Source organism: Saimiri boliviensis, chromosome 10 (assembly GCF_048565385.1).
Source record: "Saimiri boliviensis isolate mSaiBol1 chromosome 10, mSaiBol1.pri, whole genome shotgun sequence".
Classification (NCBI taxonomy): domain Eukaryota; kingdom Metazoa; phylum Chordata; class Mammalia; order Primates; family Cebidae; genus Saimiri; species Saimiri boliviensis.
Window position 1 is genome coordinate 93,318,748 of NC_133458.1, and position 21,279 is coordinate 93,340,026.

Here is a 21,279-nt window from a genome sequence, read left to right on the forward strand (position 1 = left end):
AGCAAGAGAAGGAAAAAGGAAGGAAGGAAGGAAGGGAGGGAGGGAGGGAGGGAGAGAGGGAGGGAGAAAGTTAATAACACTGGTAATCAAGAAAGGGTAAGTAATTCTTGCAACTGGAAAGCAGATGACACTGGAATGATGAAGATACAGCAGAGGACACCTAAGCCCAAGAGGATACCAAGGAGAGTAAGTGCTAGTTTTCACAAAGGAGACTCAGAGATGTTATAAACAAAGATACAGGATGACGAAGAACTCATTAAAGAACTGTAATCAAATAAGATAGAACTCTTGGGTCCAACCTCAAAAAGAGCTGGCAATAAAGGCTTGTGTGTTTGGACTAAAGCCTGACCTCCACTCTCTCACTCTCTAAGCAAAGTGAACTAGCTCCCCCAAGGAGCCTTCTCCATGAGCATTGCAACCAAGAGAGAAACTGAGCAGTGTGTCAGATAATACCCCAGCACCAAACTAGTATGCAGAAGATCAAAAATCTGGAACTAGGTATGAAATAAAAGCTTTTAACTTCTCCCTGAGTAATCTACTACTCATTTTGGTAATTGTGGAGGGTACTAGTCTGCCTCTCGCCTCGCTACCAAAATGCTTTGTAGGCAAGCTGCCTCTAGGCACGCTGCCAATTCACTTACAACCCCCAAGTCAGACCTCCCATTCAAAGGAAAAGCCTTTCAAGACAATAGACATGCAAAAGCAAAGGGAAAAAAAAGCAGTTACCTACAGGATCCAACCAGGTCCTTCACTGACAAACATGAATCACAAATTCAGGCTCTCCAGATACTTGAGGAGAACCAATGGCATGGAGAAAAAGGCCCAATGTTTAAAATCCAACTGGTAGACAAAGCAGTCAGTCAACTTAGAGAATCAAATATAAATGTTATATACCTTAACAATGCAAAAACAATATAATTAACAAAGTTTGAATTGAAGAGCAGGAAGAGAGATGGAATCAAGGCTGGGTGCACTAATTTCTTCATATTTTAAAACAAGGAATCAATAGGCACTATCTGAGATTGGCACATTATGAAATAAGAATATGATTTAAGTCAAAAGCAAGCACAAAAAGAACAAAGTATTTGGAGGGAGAAGCAGGAGAGGAAGTGTAACAAATCATTTATCGTAAAGAAAGTCAACAGATACCATTTACAGTTGACCAAATAAGAACTACAAGTGCAATATCTAAAGTTTTTATGGTAACTACTGAAGAACCTGTACCAAGTGGGGCTGCCACTAGAGAAGTTTCATGGGGTAGGGTAATTTGGAAAAGAAAGCATTTACTTTTTCTTGTACAACTTTCTGTTTGTTTTTATTTTTAACCATATGCATGTCTCTTATATTTTAAAAACAAAAACAAGGTCAGGGTTGGTGGCTCATACACCTATAATTCCAACACATTGGGAGGCCAAGGTAGGAGGCCTGCTTGAGGCCAGAAGTTCAAGACCTGCCTGGACAGCATGAGGCCCCTGTCTCTGAAAAAAAAAAAATATATATATATATATATATATTTTTAAGATGGAGTCTCACTCTGTTGCCCCGGCTGGAGTGCAGTGACACTATCTCAGTTCACTGAAACCTCCATCTACTGGGTTCAAGTGATTCTCCTGCCTTAACCTCCCAAGTAGCTGGGATTATGGGCAGGCACCACCATGCCTGGCTAATTTTTGTATTTTTAGTAGAGATAGAGTTTCACCATGTTGGCCAGGTTGGTCTTGAACCCCTGACCTCAGGTGATCCACCTGCCTCGGCTTCCCAAAGTGCTAGAATTACAGGTATGAATCACTGTGCCCAGTCTGAAAAAAAATTTTTAATTAGCTGGGTATGGTGGCACATGTCTATAGTCCTAGCTACTTAGAAGACTGAGGCAAGGGGATCATTTAAGCCCAAGAGTTCAAGGTTATAGTGAGCTATGATCACACCACCGAATGTCAGCCAGGGGAATTGGGCAAGACTCTGTCACTCCAAAAAATAAAATTAAAATAAATTTTTAAAAACTAGTCTTATTTTTAAAGTTATAAGGCATAGAAAAACCAAAGGAGGTGAAGTTTATTACTTAAGAGTTAAATATCCTGGTCAAGAAACTTAAAACTCTCTCAGTCTCAGTTTTGTCAATTTAAGAAGAGGGAACATATCTCCCTTGTGGGCAAGTTTTGAGTAGATTAAAGAAAATCATATACATGGAAGAATCTGGCACAGAGTGTCAGATTTATCTCTGAATCAATATTAATTAAAATTTATTTAATACTTTATCTTTCCTTGAAAATCCTACCCCAACTACCAGCACAGTCACCTCCAAGTTATGTTCTTCAGAGGAAGGAAATTCTCTTTGGGATACTGTGCCAGAATAGCATGCCTTCCTCTTAAATTAAATTGGTCCTTTCACTATCTTAAAGAACTTTTGCTATTTGGTTTTTAAATTCCAAATTCACCCTTTGACTCAGTTTGTAAACAGGAAGCTCAACTGAAAACAGGAAGCTATACACTACAACTTCTCCAAAATGAAAAGACTGCAGGCCAGATACACATATATACAGCAAAAGAGATAAGAGATAAACCTGTTACGTGCCTAAATCATACTTACCACTGGCCTGGTGCTATCTAAAGATCTGTGATTGGGGCTTGAACTCCCCTGGATTAAGGCCCTGCCCCTATTAATAGGCAAATATTCCTAGGAGTAATTTATCAGAGCCTTTCCATTGTACTTAAGAGAGTATGATTTGAGAGGGGAGAAACTGGAAACAGGTTCAAAAATGGGACAACTACCCACAGACAGCAAGCTCAGGAAACGGGCCCTATACAGCCAAGGAAGCCACAGCATAAGGTTGCTGAGTGACCACAAAAGAGTGCTGGAAGTGGAGGCAGGTGAGCACACAGAAGAATATTTTTTTTACCTACTTCACAGTGTTGCCTATTTATTTCAATGACTGTTCACACATTTGCACACACAGTCCCACAAGTGCAACTGTCTGGTGTGGCTCACCCTTCTTTTCAGCTGCAAGGGTCAATATGGTAAACACTTCTAGCACAGAGCTTTTCAAACTTTAATGTGTACCTGGGGATCTTGTTAAAATGCTGATTCAGATACAGTAGGTCTTGGGTGGTATATGAGGCCATTCTTGCATTGCTATAAAGAAATACCTGGCTGGGAGCAGTGGCTCATGCCTGTAATCCCAGCATTTTGGAAGGCCAAGGTGGTCAGCTCACCTGAGGTCAGGAGTCCAAGACCGGTCTGGCCAACATGGTGAAACCCCTTCTCTATTAAAAATACAAAAATTAGCCATGTGAGGTAGCAAATGCCTGTAATCTCAGCTACTCAGGAAGCTAAGGCAGGAGAGTTGCTTGAACCCGGGAGGTGGAGGTTGCAGTGAGCCAATCACACCACTGCACTCTAGCCTGGGTGACAGAGCGAGACTCTGTCTCAAAACAAAACAAAACAAAAAACAAAAGAGAAAGAAAAAGGAAAAGAAAAGAGGCTGGGTGCCGTGGATCACGCTTGTAATCGCAGCACATTGGGAGGCCCGGGCAGGTAGATCACGAGGTCAGGAGTTCAAGACCAGCCTGGCCAAGATGGTAAAACCCCATCTCTAGTAAATATACAAAAATTAGCCAGGCGAGGTGTCAGGGACCTGTAATTCTGGCTACTTGGGAGGCTGAGACAGAGAATTGCTTGAACCCGGAAGGCAGAGGTTGCAGTGAGCCAAGATTGCGCTGCTGCACTCCAGCCGGGGCAACAGAGCGAGATCCTGTCTCAAAAAAAAAAAAAAAGAAAAAGAAAAGAAAAGGAAGACCGGAGAGAGACTGGGTACTTATAAAGAAAAGAGGTTTAATTGGCTTATGGTTCTGCAGGCTGTACAGGAAGTATGGCACTGGCATGTGCTTGGCTTCTGAGAAAGCCTCGGGAAGCTTACAATCATGTTGGAAGACAAAGCGGGAGCAGGCACAACACATGGTAAAAGCAAGAACAAGAAATAGAGAGAGTGGGGTGGGAAGGTGCCACACACTTTTAAATGATGAGATTTCACAAGAACTCACTATCACGAAGACAGCACCAAGCCATGAGGAATCTGCCCCCATGATCCAAATACCTCCCAACAGGCACCACCTCCAGCAATGGGAATTATAGTTCAACATGAGATTTGGGCGGAGATAAATAGCCAATTATATCAAGTGGGGACAGAGATTTAGCATTTCTAACAAGCTCCCAGTTGATGCTGATACTATTGGTCTACTGACCATACTTTGAGTAGGAAGGGACTAAAAAATCACTTCCTTTTCAGTACAATATCCACCTCTCTAACCCAGGGTCTTATCAACACTCCCTTAATCAAAAGCAGCAGAGCAGTATGCTACCTGGGGAAGAGGGGAAAAGTAACTCTTTTAAGAGCAGAGCATGATCCTTAGAGTCGAAAAACATGAATTCAAATTCTAGTTCTGCCACTATGTAGCTATACGCCACTGGGCAAATCACTTAACCTCTCTGGGTTTCCTCATTTGTCTAATCATGACAGTAGTATCTACATCATGGAGATACGGTCATGATTAAAAATAAAAAATGTAGCAAAGCATTTAGCTGCTACCTTCACTAGATGGTCTCTATGCCTTAATTTAACCCACTTTTAACTGCCAGAACAGTATCCCTCAAATCTGTGTCCATCACTTCAGTATATTGCTTCAGGGAACTCTTGATGACTACCAAATCAAATTCCTTTCATTAATTTGGCATTCGGCTCCTACTGTAAGCCATGTACCTACCTCCAAGACCCCCTCCACTCTTTCCTATTCAACATCACCTCTGGTCATCACCCGTATCTTCTCCAGGCGAATAAACTCATCTCACTGCCACCATTTAATTTACTAAGTCTGAAATGTGGGGAAACAAGCATTTAGTACTATAGGGAACTTTTCTAAGCAATTACCTGGTTCAAACTCTTCATTTCATATACCAGAAAATAAAAATCCAGAAAGGCTAGGCAACTTGCCCTTGACAATAAAGTTATCATCAATTTTAATGAAAACCTGGTTTCTGAGCTTTAACTCCAAAAGTTCTTTTTAGTTGGTTTCCCATTCTCTGCAACAAACCTAGAGACCCACATAAAACTCACTTGAATAAAAGGCCCTCCCTCTACAATCTCTTAGAATTCAGGCATAAAGTTTATGCTCTGGTTTTTTTTTGACAGGATGCTAAAACATATGGCTGATTCAGTCAATACATCAGGAAGTAAAATCAATGAAACCAACTATTTGCCTTGGTATAGAACAAACCAATTGAATATTATAGCATGTAGTATTTACTATTTTGGGAATCTGCCTTAATATAACTTAGATTGCTAGTTACCTTATTCTAGGTGATTATCTTCTCTTGCCATCTAGATTATATTTTTCTTAAAAATAATAACTTTATTTTATTCATCCCCAATTGCCTGTCCAAGTATTTTGTTCTCCTCTTCATGCACTGTGTAAATAACTGCTAATTGGCTGAATTAAAAATGCATTATTTTTCATGTTTAGTTTTACTTAACCTTTTTTGTATCTAGCCCACTTTGTTATAGTATCATCTGTCCACTCTGTTTTATTCTGATTAATTTTCCCAATCAATAGCATAAAAAGTTAGATAATTCTCAATGGCTATGTGTTTTATTATTCATTTATACCTCTGTACCACAAAAATATTTTACATCCGTGTACTTTATATCCCCAATCGCACAAGATATACCTTGAGGATTAAAAATATGTCCTCTACTTTCTCTCATTCCTCAACTATAATCCCTTCCCTTCCATCAAAATACTTGAAATTGTGCTATACAGATAGCAGAATGACTAAAATAATCATTGTTATTAAAGTGCTAAAACATGCCGGGCGCGGTGGCTCAAGCCTGTAATCCCAGCACTTTGGGAGGCCGAGGCGGGTGGATCACAAGGTCGAGAGATCGAGACCATCATGGTCAACATCGTGAAACCCCGTCTCTACTAAAAGTGCAAAAAATTAGCTGGGCATGGTGGCACGTGCCTGTAATCCCAGCTACTCAGGAGGCTGAGGCAGGAGAATTGCCTGAGCCCAGGAGGCGGAGGTTGCGGTGAGCCGAGATCGCGCCATTGCACTCCAGCCTGGGCAACAAGGGCGAAACTCCGTCTCAAAAAAAAAAATAAATAAAATAAAAAATAAAAAAAAAAAGTGCTAAAACATATATAAGCTAGCAATTTGGTATATTAAGATAACCCCAAAATGTTAAAAACAAAAGTGCAATGTTAAAACATGTTATATATGCAAAAATATGTGCAAGTTGCAAATTAATTAAATTTTTCAGAACAGAATACAAAAGATAATTTTAAGTTTAAGAAATATGATATGGGGCTTCCACCAAGATGGATGAATAGAAACAGCTTCAGAGCGCAGTTCCCAGAAAGAGAGATGCAGAAGACGAGTGATCTCTGCATTTCCAACTTGAGGTACCAGGTTCATTTCAATGGGACTGGTTGGACAGTGGGTATATCCCAAGGAGGACGAACCAAGGCAGGGCGGGCACTGGAAGTGCAACTGACCAGAGGATCAGGGACTTTACCCCCTCGGCACTCCAGTTCAGATTCTGCACTTCTCCCATGGCCGCTGCAACCCACAGTCCAGGAGAACCCCATTGGGCTGAAAAGCGTCACGAGTTACCAACACAGATCTAAGTGACAGCTCTGGCTAGCCCAGCACCCAAGTGGTTGGCACAAAACTGGGCAGAAGTTTTGACTAGCACCAAGAGCACCTGTGGGATGGATCTACTCGCCCCCCAGAAAGAGGGAGAGCTGAAAGAAGGGAGACAGGTGATATAGCTTGGCAGGTCCCACCCCACAAAGACCAGCAAACTGAAGCCCTCTTGCTTGAGAGTTTTGCAGCCAGCATATCATTTTGAGCTCCACCCCGGGCGACTAAGAGCTCGGTGGGGGAAAGGGCATCCACCATTGCGAAGGTGGGTCTAATCTCACCTGTGTAAACAAAAGCCAGAGGAAGCCTACATAGCAACCAGGCTGAGTCTGAGGCAGCCCAGTAGCACCTCTGCAGGCAGACAAAGGCCAGACTGCCTCCTCAAGTGGCTCCCTGACCCCTATATAACTAAAAAAAATCACCTCATACAGCAGAAGGACCTGACTGTTATGACTGTTAGAAGGAAAAATAAGAAACAAAAAGAAATAGCTTCGACATCAACAGAAAGGAGGTCCACTCAGAGATCCCATCTGAAATCACCAACTTCAAAGAACAAAGGTAGATAAATCCATGAAGATGGGAAGAAAGCAGCACAATAAGGATGAAAACACCCAAAATCAGAATGTCTCTCCTCCTTCAAGGGATCACAACTCCTCACCAGCAAGGGAACAAAGCTGGATGGAGAATGAGTTTGACAAATTGACAGAAGCAGGCTTCAGAAGGTAGATAATAACAAACTTCTCTGAGCTAAAGGAACATGCTCTAATCCAAAGCAAAGAAACTAAGAACCTGGAAAAAAGGTTAGACGAAATGCTAACTAGAATAACTAGCTTAGAGAAGAACATAAACGACTTGAAGGGGCTGAAAAACACAGCTTGAGAACTTCTTGAAGCATATACAAGTTTCAATAGCAGAATGGATCAAGCAGAAGAAAGGATATCAGAGATTGAAGAGCAACTCAATGAAATCAAATGAGAAGGCAAGATTAGAGAAAAAGGAGCAAAAAGAACAAAGCCTCCAAGAAATATGGGATTATGTGAAAAGAACTAATCTATGCTTGATCAGTATACCTGAATATGATGGGGAGAATGAATCCAAGCTGGAAAACACTCTTCAGGATATTATCCAGGAGAACTTCCCCAAACTAGCAAGGCAGGCCAACATTCAAATACAGGAAATACAGAGAACACCACAAAGATACTCCTCAAGAAGAGCAACCCCAAGACACATAATCATCAAATTCACCAGGGTTGAAAAGAAGGAAAAAATGTAAGCGTAGCCAGAGAGAAAGGTCGGGTCACCCACAAAGGGAAGCCCATTAGACTCACAGTGGATCTCTAAGCAGAAACCCTACAAGCCAAAAGAGAATAGGGGCCAATATTCAACCTCCTTAAAGAAAAGAACTTTCAACCCAGAATTTCATATCCAGCCAAATGAAGCTTCATAAGTGAAGGAGGAATAAAATCCTTTACAGACAAGCAATTGCTGAGAGATTTCGTCACCACCAGACCCAACTTACAAGAGCTCCTGAAGGAAGCACTACACATGGAAAGGAATAACCAGTACTAGCCACGGCAAAAGTGTACCAGATGGTAAAGACCAACAACACTATAAAGAAACTGCATCAACTAATGGGCAAAACAACCAGCCAATAACAAAATGGCACGATCACATTCACACATAACCATATTAACATTAAATGTAAACAGCCTAAATGCCCCAATCAAAAGACACAGACTAGCAAACTGGATAAAAAGTCAAGACCCATCAGCGTGCTGTATTCAGGAGACCCATCTCACGTGCAAAGATTCACATACACGCAAAATAAAGGGATGGAAGAAGATTTACCAAACAAATGGAGAGCAAAAAAAAGCAGGGGTTGCAAGTCTAGTCTCTCATAAAACAGACTTTAAACCAACAAGATCAAAAGAGACAAAGAAGGGCCTTACATAATGGTAAAAGGATCAATGCAATAAGAAGAGCTAACTATCCTAAATATACATGCATCCAATACAGGAGCACCCAGATACATAAAGCAAGTTCTTAATGACCTACAAAGAGTCTTAGACTCCTGCACAGTAATAGTGGGAGACTTTTAACACTCTATTGTCATTATTAGACATATCAACGAGACAGAAAATTAACAAGGATAGCCAGGACTTGAACACAGATCTGGACCAAGCAGACCTAATAGACATCTATAGAACTCTCCACCACAAATCTGCAGAATATACATTCTTCTCAGCACCACATCACACTTACTCTAAAATTGACCACATACTTGGAAGTAAATCACTCCTCAGCAAATGCAAAAGAAGAGAAATCATAACAAACAGGCTTTCAGACCACAGTGCAATCAAATTAGAACTCAGGATTAAGAAACTCACTCAAAACTGCACAACTACATGGAAATAGAACAACTTGCTCCTGAATGACTACTCAATAAGTAACAAAATTATGGCAGAAATAAAGATGTTCTTCAAAACCAATGAGAATGAAGATACAATGTACCAGAATCTCTGGGACACATTTAAAACAGTGTCTAGAAGGAAACTTAAAGCAATAAATGCCCACATGAGAAGTGAGGAAAGATCTAAAATTGACACCCTATTATCAAAATTGAAAGAGCTAGAGGAGCAAGATTTAAAAAAAAAATCAAAACAAGCAGAAGACAAGAAACAACTAGGATCACAGCAGAACTGAAGGAGACAGAGACACAAAAAAAAAAAACCCTTCAAGAAATCAATAAATCCAGGAGCTGGTTTTTTGAAAAGATCAACAAAATAGACCACTAGCCAGATTAATAAAACAGAAAAAAGAGAAGAATCAAATATATGCAATAAAAAACAACAAAGGGGATATTACCACCGATTCCACAGAAATACAAACTACCATCAGAGATTACTACTAACAACTCTATACACATAAACCAGTAAATCTGGAAGAAATAGATAAATTCCTGGACACTAGCACTCTCCCAAGACTAAACTTGAAAGAAGTTGAAACCCTGAATAGACCAATAACAAGGTCTGAATTTGAGGCACCAATTAATAGCCTACCAACCAAAAAAAGCCCAGAACGAGAGAGATTAACAGCCATATTCTACCAGAGAAACAAAGAGGAGCTTTGTATCTATACATCTAAACAGTCCTTTCGAAACTATTTCAAACAATACAAAAAGAGAGAATACTCCCTAACTCATTTTACGAGACCAACATCATCCTGATACCAAAACTCAGCAGAGACACAATTAAAAAAGAAAACTTCAGGCCAATATCCATGATGAACATAGATGCAAAAATCTTCAATAAAATACTGGCAAGCCAACTGCGACAGGACATCAAATAGCTTATCCATCATGATCAAGTAGGCTTCATCCCGGGGATGCAAGGCTGGTTCAACATACGCAAGTCCATAAATATAATCCATCACATAAACAGAACCAAAGACAAAAACCACATGATTATCTCAACAGGTGCAAAGAAGGCTTTCAACAAAATTCAACAGCCTTTATGCCAAAAACCCTCAATAAACTAGGTATCGATGGAACGTATCTCAAAATAATAAAAGCTATTTATGACAAACCCACAGCCAATATCATACTGAACAGGCAAAAACTGGAAGCATTCTCTTTGAAATCTGGCACTAGACAAGGATGCCCTCTCTCACCACTCCTATTCAATACAGTATTGGAAGTTCTAGCCAGAGCAATCAGGCAAGAAAAAGAAATAAAGGTATTCAATTACGAAAAGAGGAAGTCAAATTGCCTCTATTTGCAGGTGACATGCTTGTATATTTAGAAGACCCCATCAACTCAGCCCACAATCTCCTTAAGATGATAAGCAACTTCAGCAAAGTCTCAGGATACAAATCAATAGGCAGAAATCATAAGCATTCCTATATACCAATAATAGATGAACAGGGAGCCAAATCATGAGCAAACTCCCATTCACAGTTGCTACAAAGAGAATAAAATACCTAGGAATAAAACTAACAAAGGATGTAAAGGACCTCTTTAAGAAGAACTAAAAACCACTGCTCAAGGTAATAAGAGAGGACACAAACAGATGGAAAAATATTCCATGCTCAAGGTTAGGAAGCATCAGTATCGTGAAAATGGCCATACTGCCCAAAGTAATTTATACATTCAACACTATCCCCATCAAGCTACCATTGACTTTCTTCACAGAACTGGAAAAAAACACTTTAAACTTCATTTGGAACCAAAAAAACACTTTAAACTTCATTTGGAACCAAAAGAGAGCCCACATAGCCAAGAAAATCCTAAGCAAAAAGGACAAAGCTGGAGGTATCATGCTACCTGACTTCAAACTGTACTACAAGGCTACAGTAATCAAAACAGCATGGTACTGGTATCAACATAGAGATATAGACCAATGGAACAGAACAGAGGCCTCAGAAGCAAAGCCACACATCTACAACCATCTGATCTTTGACAAACCTGACAAAAACAAGCAATGGGAAAAGATTCCCTGTTTAATAAATGGTGTTGGGGAAACTGGCTAGCCATGTGCAGAAAGCAGAAACTGGACCCCTTCCTAATACCTTACACTAAAATTAACTCCAGATGTATTAAAGATTTAAACATAAGATCTAACACCATAAAATCTCTAGAAGAAAACCTACGCAATACCATTCAGGACACAGGCATAGGCAAGGACGTCATGACTAAAACACTAAAAGTAATGGCAATAAACTCCAAAATAGAGAAATGGGATCTAATTAAACTCAAGAGTTTCTGCATAGCAGAAGCAAAATAATTAGAGTGAACCAGCAACCAATAGAATGGGAAAAAATTTTTGGCACCTACTCATCTGACAAAGGGCTAATATTGAGAATCTACAAAGAATTAAAACAGATTTACAAGAAAAAAACCCATTCAAAAGTGGAAGAAAGATATTAACAGGCACTTTTCAAAAGAAGACATTTATAAGGCCAACAAAGATATGAAAAATTGCTCATCATCACTGGTCATTAGAGAAATGCCAATCGAAACCACATTGAGATACCATCTCACACCAGTTAGAATGGCAATCATTAAAAAATCTGGAGACAACAGATTCGGGAGAGGTTGTGGAGAAATACGAACAGTTTTACACTGTTGTTGGGAGTGCAAATTAGTTCAACCATTGTGGAAGACAGTGCGGTGACTTCTCAAGGACCTAGAAATAGAAATTCCATTTGACTCAGCAATCCCATTACTGGGTATATACCCAAAGGATTATAAATCATTCTATTACAAAGACACACGCACACGTATGTTCACTGTGGCACTGTTTACAACAGCAAAGACCTGGAACTAACCTAAATGCCCATCAATGATAGACTGGACAAAGAAATTGTGGCATATATACACCATGGAATACTATGCAGCTATAAAAAAAGGATGAGTTCATGTCCTTTGTAGGGACATGGATGAATCTGGAAACCATCACTCTCAGCAAACTGACACAAGAACAGAAAATCAAACGCTGCATGTTCTCACTCATAGGAGGGTGTTGAACAATGAGAACACATGGGCACAGGGAGGGGAATATCACACACTGGGGTCTGTTGGGGGGTAGGGGACTAGGAGAGGAACAGCGGGGGGCAGGGAGGTTGAGGAGGGATAACACTAGGAGAAATGTCTGATGTAGGTAATGGGGAGGGGAGTGGATGGAGTCAGCAAACCACTATGGCATGTGTGTACATTTGCAACAATCCTGTAAGATCTGCACATGTAATCCAGAACTTAAAGTACAATTTTTTTAAAAAAAGAGATATTAGGGGAAAACAAAAACAACAACAATAAAAACCTTACTCTAAATGCTAAGTTATTGAAAAATTTTTTTTCTAGTTTTAAACATTGTTTCATACTTACCTTAAATGCTAAGTTGTTGAAAAAAATTTTTTTCTAGTTTTAAACCTTGTTTCATACTCTGCTGATATCAGAGAAAAGTAAAACATCTGTTGTGTGGTTTTGATAAGAACTGATTAGTGCTACACCTAATTTTACACACACACACACACACACACACAAATCTTCCTCAAAAATTTCATACATTAAGTTTATGTGTGTGCACATGAATAGGTTTATATCTAAGCCTGTTTTAGATGCTTTCTAAAGGCTAATTATTTATATGCATTCTGGAGACAATCTTTTTAAAGAAATCTATTGAAAAAAATTATTTACATGTTTTATTAATCCAAATTTTTGTATATTGGATTTTTGTAAAGAAAGGTATACCAAAAAACATTTTTAATATTATAAATTATGATTAAAATAGTTTGGACTTTTTTAATCCCTAAGATTTAAAAAATAGTTCCATTCCAACAAAAACATTTCTTCATATAAACCTATGTCCTTGCAATGCCCACAGCCTTTCAGTAACCTATGTTATTCAGAAATTTTTAGTTAGAAAGACACCAGGACAAGAAATGACTGTTTTATATCTTCAGCTTCATTTTAGCCTTGCTATTTTCATACCCTAGAGGTTCCAGATTTTTATCCACAAAGTGATTATGGTCTAGGACTGAATCAGATTTGTAACAAACATCCACTGGGATCCTTCCACCTATCATCGACGGGCAGAGCCAATATATGTCTTCTAGCTCACTGAATCCTTTCACCTTACCTTAGGGATTTTCCACAATGCTATATGGGTAGAAGCTTTCTTTTACAAATGACAAGAATGAATGAAAAATGATTTCAGAATAGAAAAATGGAAACTCAAGTAATTATATGCTGTCTAAAGTCTACTCTAAATCCACCCACCTTATTGTCTAAACATTTTAATGTGTACAGAAAGGGATATTCTTTAATGTTGTAAATCTCATTATCTCCAACTTTATCTGATTACTGACATGCACCATTTACACTAATACTCCAATACATCCAGCCACATGATAGTGTAAAAATTCTAATACTGATCTGCAATAGTCTAGAAACTATTATGTTTTTTTTTGTTTTCCAGAAAAAATCAAGCATAAAGCTAACAAAATGAAACTTCTAATAAGTATACTTTCTTCTAAATATAATATCAAAATGAAACTAACAGCAGTCATGCAATCATTTATAAATAAAATACGGACTCTTATTCTTTTTTCCTAAAAGGTAATTTGGCATATCATTCTCTGTTTTTTAGCTATTGGTCTCAAAATGTACTTCTTCTAAAAAAAATGTAAAACATAAGAAGCATTTCCAAAAAGCGAAAAGAAAAATTACAAGTATGATATTTTTATGCTATGAGCTATGCAAAAATCTGTCACCATCTATGTTACAATTCTAGTCATCAATAAGGTACTTTTCTCCAATGTACCACTCAAAAATCAATTATATCAACTCTTTTGTATAGAGAAGCAGCACACCTTTCAGACAACTAGTATTAATGAGTGGACATGACTATAGAATCTCCATCTGTTTCTCTGACAAAGCTGTGGCTACTCCAGTCTTCTCATTGAAATTCCATTAATCTGGTGTACCAGGGTCCAATGTGAAAATCAAAACTCCATCTAACCCTTTATCAGCTCACAATAACCTACAAGTGAACTCTGCCTGTTAGCATGCAGCAAGTTATGATTTTGCTATCAATCAGGCAGTTGGCCAATAAAAAAAAAAAAGAAAGAAAGAAAAGGAAAGGAAAAAAAAAGCAGGCTGAAAACAACCTACCTGGCAGTGTTTGGAGACTTTGTTTCTGTTTTGTTTTCATCCCTATTCAATTTCTATGTGGTGCCTGTACCTTGTGAGATTATGCATTATTCTCCTTGCTGTGATTTAATTGCTACCAGCAATCAAGTCAAAGCATCACTGAAGTGTGCTTGAATTTCATTAGAAGATATAACTTATGCTACTTTACTACAGTACCTAATAAACCATAAAGAAACCAAAACACATATGGCTTGAGGGAATAACTGGAAAATTAGGTGGCCATTTGGGAACTGAGTGAACTTTTGAACCAGAGGAACAGAGAAAAAGAAATATTAAAGCAAAAGATGGACTTAGAATGCACATACAGATGTGCAGGTTTGACCTTTTCAGTACCTTGAAAATTACATTAGCATTATGAAAAATACATATCATGTTTAGAGTTTATAATCCATCAAAGTTCAGATACTTTGTTAGTGCCTACCATAAGCTAAAAGTCAAAAGGACAAAACAACAATCTGATTTGACAAAAGGCCTCTTGGTGACCTGTGCTAATTTGGTTATGCTTATTGTTAAATGCATTATCTTTTTTATAATTAATATATTATTAGACTCAGGTCACATAATGAAGGAAATTTATTCATCAAAGCAAAGGGAACACACATAAAATCTAAGTTGAAGGGAGAAAAACTGATACACTGAGATGATATTTTAGCGCCATGGGAAGGCATGGAAAAAGAACAAAAAAGATATTTTAGAGTGAATATTAAATGTCCATGTGGTAGTTTGAAATTTAATTTTAATAATGATATTCTTAGAAGAAAATGTGAAAGTATCAAAAATAGTATTATTTATATATAAAAAATGGTATTATTTACATATCAAAAATGAGTAATACAGGTTAAAGTTTTAATCTGCTCAATAATTGCTTAAACACTAATGAATAGGCACTAATATTTAACAAAAACTTGATGTTATATATAAATGTTAAATAATATTTTAAATCAATAAAATAACTTTTCAACAGCAAATATTTTAGTGTATTTCCTGAATATTTGGTTATAAAAATATGATAAATTATTTACTCTTAAAAAGAAAACACAATCATGTAAATGCGCTATAATTTAATAACAATTTACTTTTTCTAACAAGCTACTAGAGGATATCTGGCTCTCATAGATACTTAATTGTTGAAGTTCTTTTTAGGTTGCAAATTTTTCAAGAATACACATAGCACTCCCCTGCATATTAAAATATTTACACTATTTTAAGAAACTATGTATATATATTCTTTGAATATATTCCATGTATCTGTATTCTCTTAGTATAAATATTCTGTCTGTATGTGTATATAAACACACACACATTCATATATACCAACATTTTACAGAAAAATAAAGCAACTGTAATGTGTCTGAAAAATACTACCACTTAAATAATAATTCATTGTTTTACCTGAAAATATTATTTCTTCAATTATAAAACATGTTCTAGTAGAAATACTTCTGAAGACAAGGTTGGAAAGGATAATTCTCTGTTTTGGTGTACAGAAAAGAAATGTGTAGAGAAAAGAAATGTGTATCTCTTTAAAAGATAGAAAGTGAATGTAAGAGCAAAAAAAAAAAAAAAAAACCCTCCCTTTAAAAATAGAAATTAAATGTTTGCCAAAGCATAAAATTCAACATAAAATAGATACGACTATTATTGCTACACTTTGTACAAAGTTCTGGATATAAAAAAAGATTGTTTTGTACTGAATCAGTGGTTAGAATGTTTATCACTTATGCATGTACTTGACTTATCCCTGTTCTGCCATAGACATAATTTTATATCTCATAAAAGCAATTTATGTTTCCAAAGGGAATAATCTGGATAACATAAAATGTGGAGTGCTCTGTTGCAGGAAGCATATTTTCATTCAGCAATTGTATTTAGAGATGGAACTGCACAGTTTGATCATCACATGGTGTCAGAAGGTATTATTCATTTCTATGTCTATGTGAAACTCTGAGTGCTACAAATTAATATGCATGACTAATTTATTGATACACACTCTTAATTTATAACTATATATTACCCTTATAAGGTTTCTATAATGCAGATGCACTCAATGGCTATAACGGAGAAAGCACATACTACACTAAAAAACAAGTTTCATAACTTTGGCAATATTCAATAGCTTTTAGAAATTACTAAGAGATAATTTATTACTAATTCAGTTAACAATAACATTACAATATTACTACATAATATGAGGCACTTTTAAGTGATAATCATAAAAATGAAAATGTGTATTAAAAGAAACATTTGATAAAAATCTGTCTCAATGTGAAAAGGCAATGTCGGAAAATTAACTTAATATTTTATGAACTCATTTTGTATAAAGTTTTCAGAAAAATAGATCAAAAATCTTTTTTATTATTTATAAAATAAATAATACAATAAGCCTTTAAGTAGTACAATAAAATTAAGAATCTGATAATATTAAATTAACTAACAAACTGTTACTAATAATATTCATATGATGATACAGGCACACTCTCAAAAATTTTAGTAAAGAAAATTTCCAAGAAAAAGAACCAATTACAGACTTAGGAAAACCTCACTAGAACCACTAGAGAGAGCTCTTCTGTTCCTTAAAAGGTTTTGGTAAAGTTAAGTTAACGGAAGCCTCTATGTTCATCTGCTTTCTCAGAAACCTACCACCTATATACATAGCATTGTTTTGTGTGTCAGAGTTACGCAGGAAAATGTCACATACCATCGGAGGGGGCTTCATCATCTTTATCATATCGTTCTGAAGCTAATGAAATAGTGTCTGGAGGCCCAGCAAAAGGGTCATCATATTCGTCCCCATCTTCTGTATCACCTGAAAAAAAAAATCAGATAAATGCCTTTTATACTTTAGCCATTTAAAGCAATGTTACTTTGTTAAAAGAGGTAAATTTTACTACTAAATTCAGTCACTGTCATGGAAAAACAAAGAAAACTTTTAAAACTAGGTAAAAACAGTTCTTATTTTAGTTTATAGCCATTGTAATTTATAGTAAGAGTTTTTGAAGGTCATTCTATGACTGCTTATTTATGATACAAAAGGATACAGTCCAAAATTATAATGACCTCTACAAAGAAGAATCCAAAAAGTAGAAGCAGGGTAAAACAGAGTATATATCCAAACAAACAAACAAAACCAAAATAATGACAACAACAGCAAAAGCCCAGGAAGCACAACAGAAAACATAATTCAAGTAATTCTATTTACCTACTAGATTTGAAAAATTATGAGAAACTAATAATTTGAAACTATATGAATATTTTGTATTTTCATTAAAAATCACAGGATTGCATTAGAGAGCACAAATCTTTTATAGAAAAAACTGCTTTAAAATTAACATAATCTTTCAAAATTCAAGCAAGGGTAATTTACAAACTAGACACTTTAAGTTTCAATTGCATGTTACTATTTTTTAATGTTCTGGCCAGTTTCCCACTTGATTTTCAATCTTAGGTTGGTTGATTGATTTTTTGATTGATTCTTTATTTTAGGCTTATTAATCTTCACAAGATCTTGTGGTTTCAATTTTTTCCATATAATCATTTAAAATATATTTTTTTTAAAACTCAAATATTTGCTAGCCCAGTTACACATAGCATTCATTTCTCACCCGGATTTCACAACAAAGAAAAACGTATGCTTAATTCTATATTAACTATTTGACTGTTGAATTCTACCTGACAGAAAAACAGTAACCTCAAGGATTACTCAAAAAGCAAAAGGAAAATCCCCAAAGGAACCACAGAGTGCCTACGGTATTACTTATGAACCAGAGTTCCTGGCAGATCCAGATTAAAGCTACCTATCTCTCCAAAAGGGTTATCTGTGTCCTCTGACACCTATTTGATGGGTGTCACCCTATTTGTTACCACATTTTTGGTAGAGAAAATAGCCTCTTTCAAGACAGAACTGTCAAAATAACTTTTAAAAATACATATTCCTCTCAATTTCTTTATAATTTTTCCATTTCATGAGCAATTGTCATCACAGGGACATCTCTCATTAAGACAGTAAGGGCAGAACATACAGATGGCCATATTGTCATCCTTAGGGATTCTACTACTAGGTACACTAAATATGGTGATGTTTCCCCCCAGTTAAAATTCTAAGTAACACACAAATATTACTCATTCTTCGGAACTTAATTTCTCTTTCTTTCGAGATGTTTAAAGTCCTTTTCAGAACACTCAAGGATCCCCTACAATATTTCTTATGCAAAAAAGAGTGCTAGGCTGGGGGCAGTGCTCATGTCTGTAATCTCAGCTACTCAGGATGCTTGAGGCCGGAGGATCGCTTGTGGCCAGGAATTAGACACCGGCTGGGCAACAGAGCAAGACCACACCACTAAATAAAAATAACAACAATTGGCCAGGCGTGGTGGCCTGCATCTGTATTCACATCTGTGGGAGGCTGAAGTAAGAGGACTGCTTGAGCCTAGGAGTTTGAGGTTGCGGTGAGCTATAACTGCACCACTGTGTTCCAGCCTGGGCAACAGACCAAGACTTCACCTCTAAAAAAAACCTCTTTTTAACAAAAGAAGAGTGATCTAATTTCAAACATAAGGTAGGAAGGAACTCATAAAGTGATAGCAAAAATATTTTGAACATGTTATTACAGTTCATGGAATATGTACCAGTAGGAATCAAGAAATTCTCAGTTACTTGTAGTTGTTACAGTATCTTTACATTCTTAATAAAGCTAAGAATGTTTGTGGTATGAATTTTCTAAGAATATTTCATATCTCACACAAAGAAGATCTTGCTGCAAAAAAAGAGTATTAGGATACTTCAAAAACATCACAACTTAGCATGTGGCATATTTTGCTATTATGACTATTTCAAAAGAATAGTAAAGCCAAAGAATATATTGTAAAGACTTCGAAAAAAATTCAGATGTTCAGTCTTAAATATATGAAATTCTATGTGTAAGTAAACAGAAAAAATTAAAAGCTTTTAAAATTAGAAGTAGTTTATTATCTTTTGATATTACGTATATGTATATATGTGTATATGTGCATTTATATACACATACATACACCCAAATGCAAACAGCATTCTTAAGAAAATATGTATAATATATACATACATAGCAAAAGTTCATTACTAAAGCTATAAATGCAATAATATATGAGTTGAGTATTTATTCTACACAAATCGATCACTAACATGTTAAAGACCTCTGTGGGTTTAATTTTTATTAAAAAAAAAATAGGCCAGGTGTGGTGGCTCACTCCTGTAATCCCAGCACTGTGGGAGGCCGAGGCAGGTCAATCACCTGAACTCAGGAGGTCGAGACCAGCCTGGCCAACATGGCAAAACCTCATCTCTACTAAATACACAAAAATTAGCTAGGTATGATGGCAGGCTCCTGTAATCCCAGCTACTCGGGAGGCTGAGACAGGTAGAATTGCTTGAACCCGGGAGGCAGAGGTTGCAGTGAACCAAGATTGTGCCACTGCAATCCAGCCTGGGCAACAGAGTGAGGCTTTGTCTCACAAAATAAAAATAAAATACTTTTGGGTTATATGTAGAATTGCAGCTTATTGCAAGTATTATTTTTTTTAAAAATCAGTGTGATATTTCCATTTACCTAAGACAAAATGAATTAATACTGCTATTGGCTTCATTTCTTCCTTATTTTTTTCTCCCCAGAATCCTTTGAATTAACTCAGAAAGCAAAGAATCCATATGCCATATATACAGGGATAGTTCCTTTTTAACCTGCATTAAGTTGAAAGGACACATCATTTTTCAACATGGTCTTCTTCATCTTACTATTGCTCCAGTGATGATCCATCCCTTTTCCTCCTCCCTAATTTTTTTTCAACCCAATAAACAGTAAAAGCTGCTGTCTTATAAGGAGTTTTAACTGAATACAGGGGTCGCTGTTGAGTAGTGCAAAGCATTTTTCCTCCCCAGGGGATGAGTATTTGTAGTTATACCTGCAAAGACTTCTATAAATTAAAACGAAAATGTTCAACTTGTGTTCATGTAATAGAAAACTGAACTCCAAATCAACAATAGGCATCAGGTAAACGTAGCCAATACAATTTACAGACATAATTGAAAGCATTACAGCCTAATCAGACATCTAAAAGAAAAGCATGCTCAAATGAAATGTCTACAGAATCATTAGCTGGCAGCCATTCTATTACAATCACACATAATGTCAGTGGTGCCGTGGGCCTGTACCAATGACAACAGCATAAATTTTGCATCTCATTTCTGTGGTAATAAAATTAATGATCAGTTTAAAAATACTTCTTTGTAAAAGTTATTGCACAAAGAAAAGACATGAATGTGTCCCTGTTATGTACTCACAAGGGTAATTATGGGGTTGTTGCTCATTAATACTGTTTCTTGTTTCCCTAGAAAACCATTTGATTTATCCTACAACTTTCAAAAGTTTAATTAACAATTCAAAGTTAACAGAATAAAAGACAATGATCCAAGACTTCCCTTTCTATAATTTCAATAGTAACAAACATCACAACAAACTTAAGGTTTAATCATACTACAGCAGCATATTTTTCTGAAAAACATTTTAAAATTTATACTAGCTAGGTTCAAATTACTATTTGCCATTCTTTTTGATATAGTTCATTATCAATTAACATTTTCCGAAATGCCTAGAAATGTAGCCCAACAACAAATGAACAGTCATAATCTCTACAACCATTGAAGCTGATTTACTCAATTTGTTGCTTGTTTTTTCAAAACAGTCCTACTTTAAACACAATCAGGTAAACATGAAATGAAATAATATATAGGTTGAAGATCCTTAAATCAACAGAACTCCAAAATGTTCCAAAATCCAAAACTTTTTGATTGTCAACATGACAATAGAAGTGGGAAATTCCATACCTAACACCTTAGCTTTTTGATG

The 21,279-nt window shown here is 36.5% G+C and overlaps 1 protein-coding gene across 1 annotated transcript in view; it reads right to left on the reverse strand.

Moving 5' to 3' along the window:
- SKAP2 (src kinase associated phosphoprotein 2) overlaps positions 1-21,279 on the reverse strand; it is a 207,253-nt gene that overhangs the window by 166,596 nt on the left and 19,378 nt on the right. Inside the window, exon 4 of the mRNA XM_003935148.4 lies at positions 17,101-17,208. Within this exon, the coding sequence (XP_003935197.1) occupies positions 17,101-17,208 (108 nt within the window). The remainder of the gene's footprint in view (positions 1-17,100; positions 17,209-21,279) is intronic.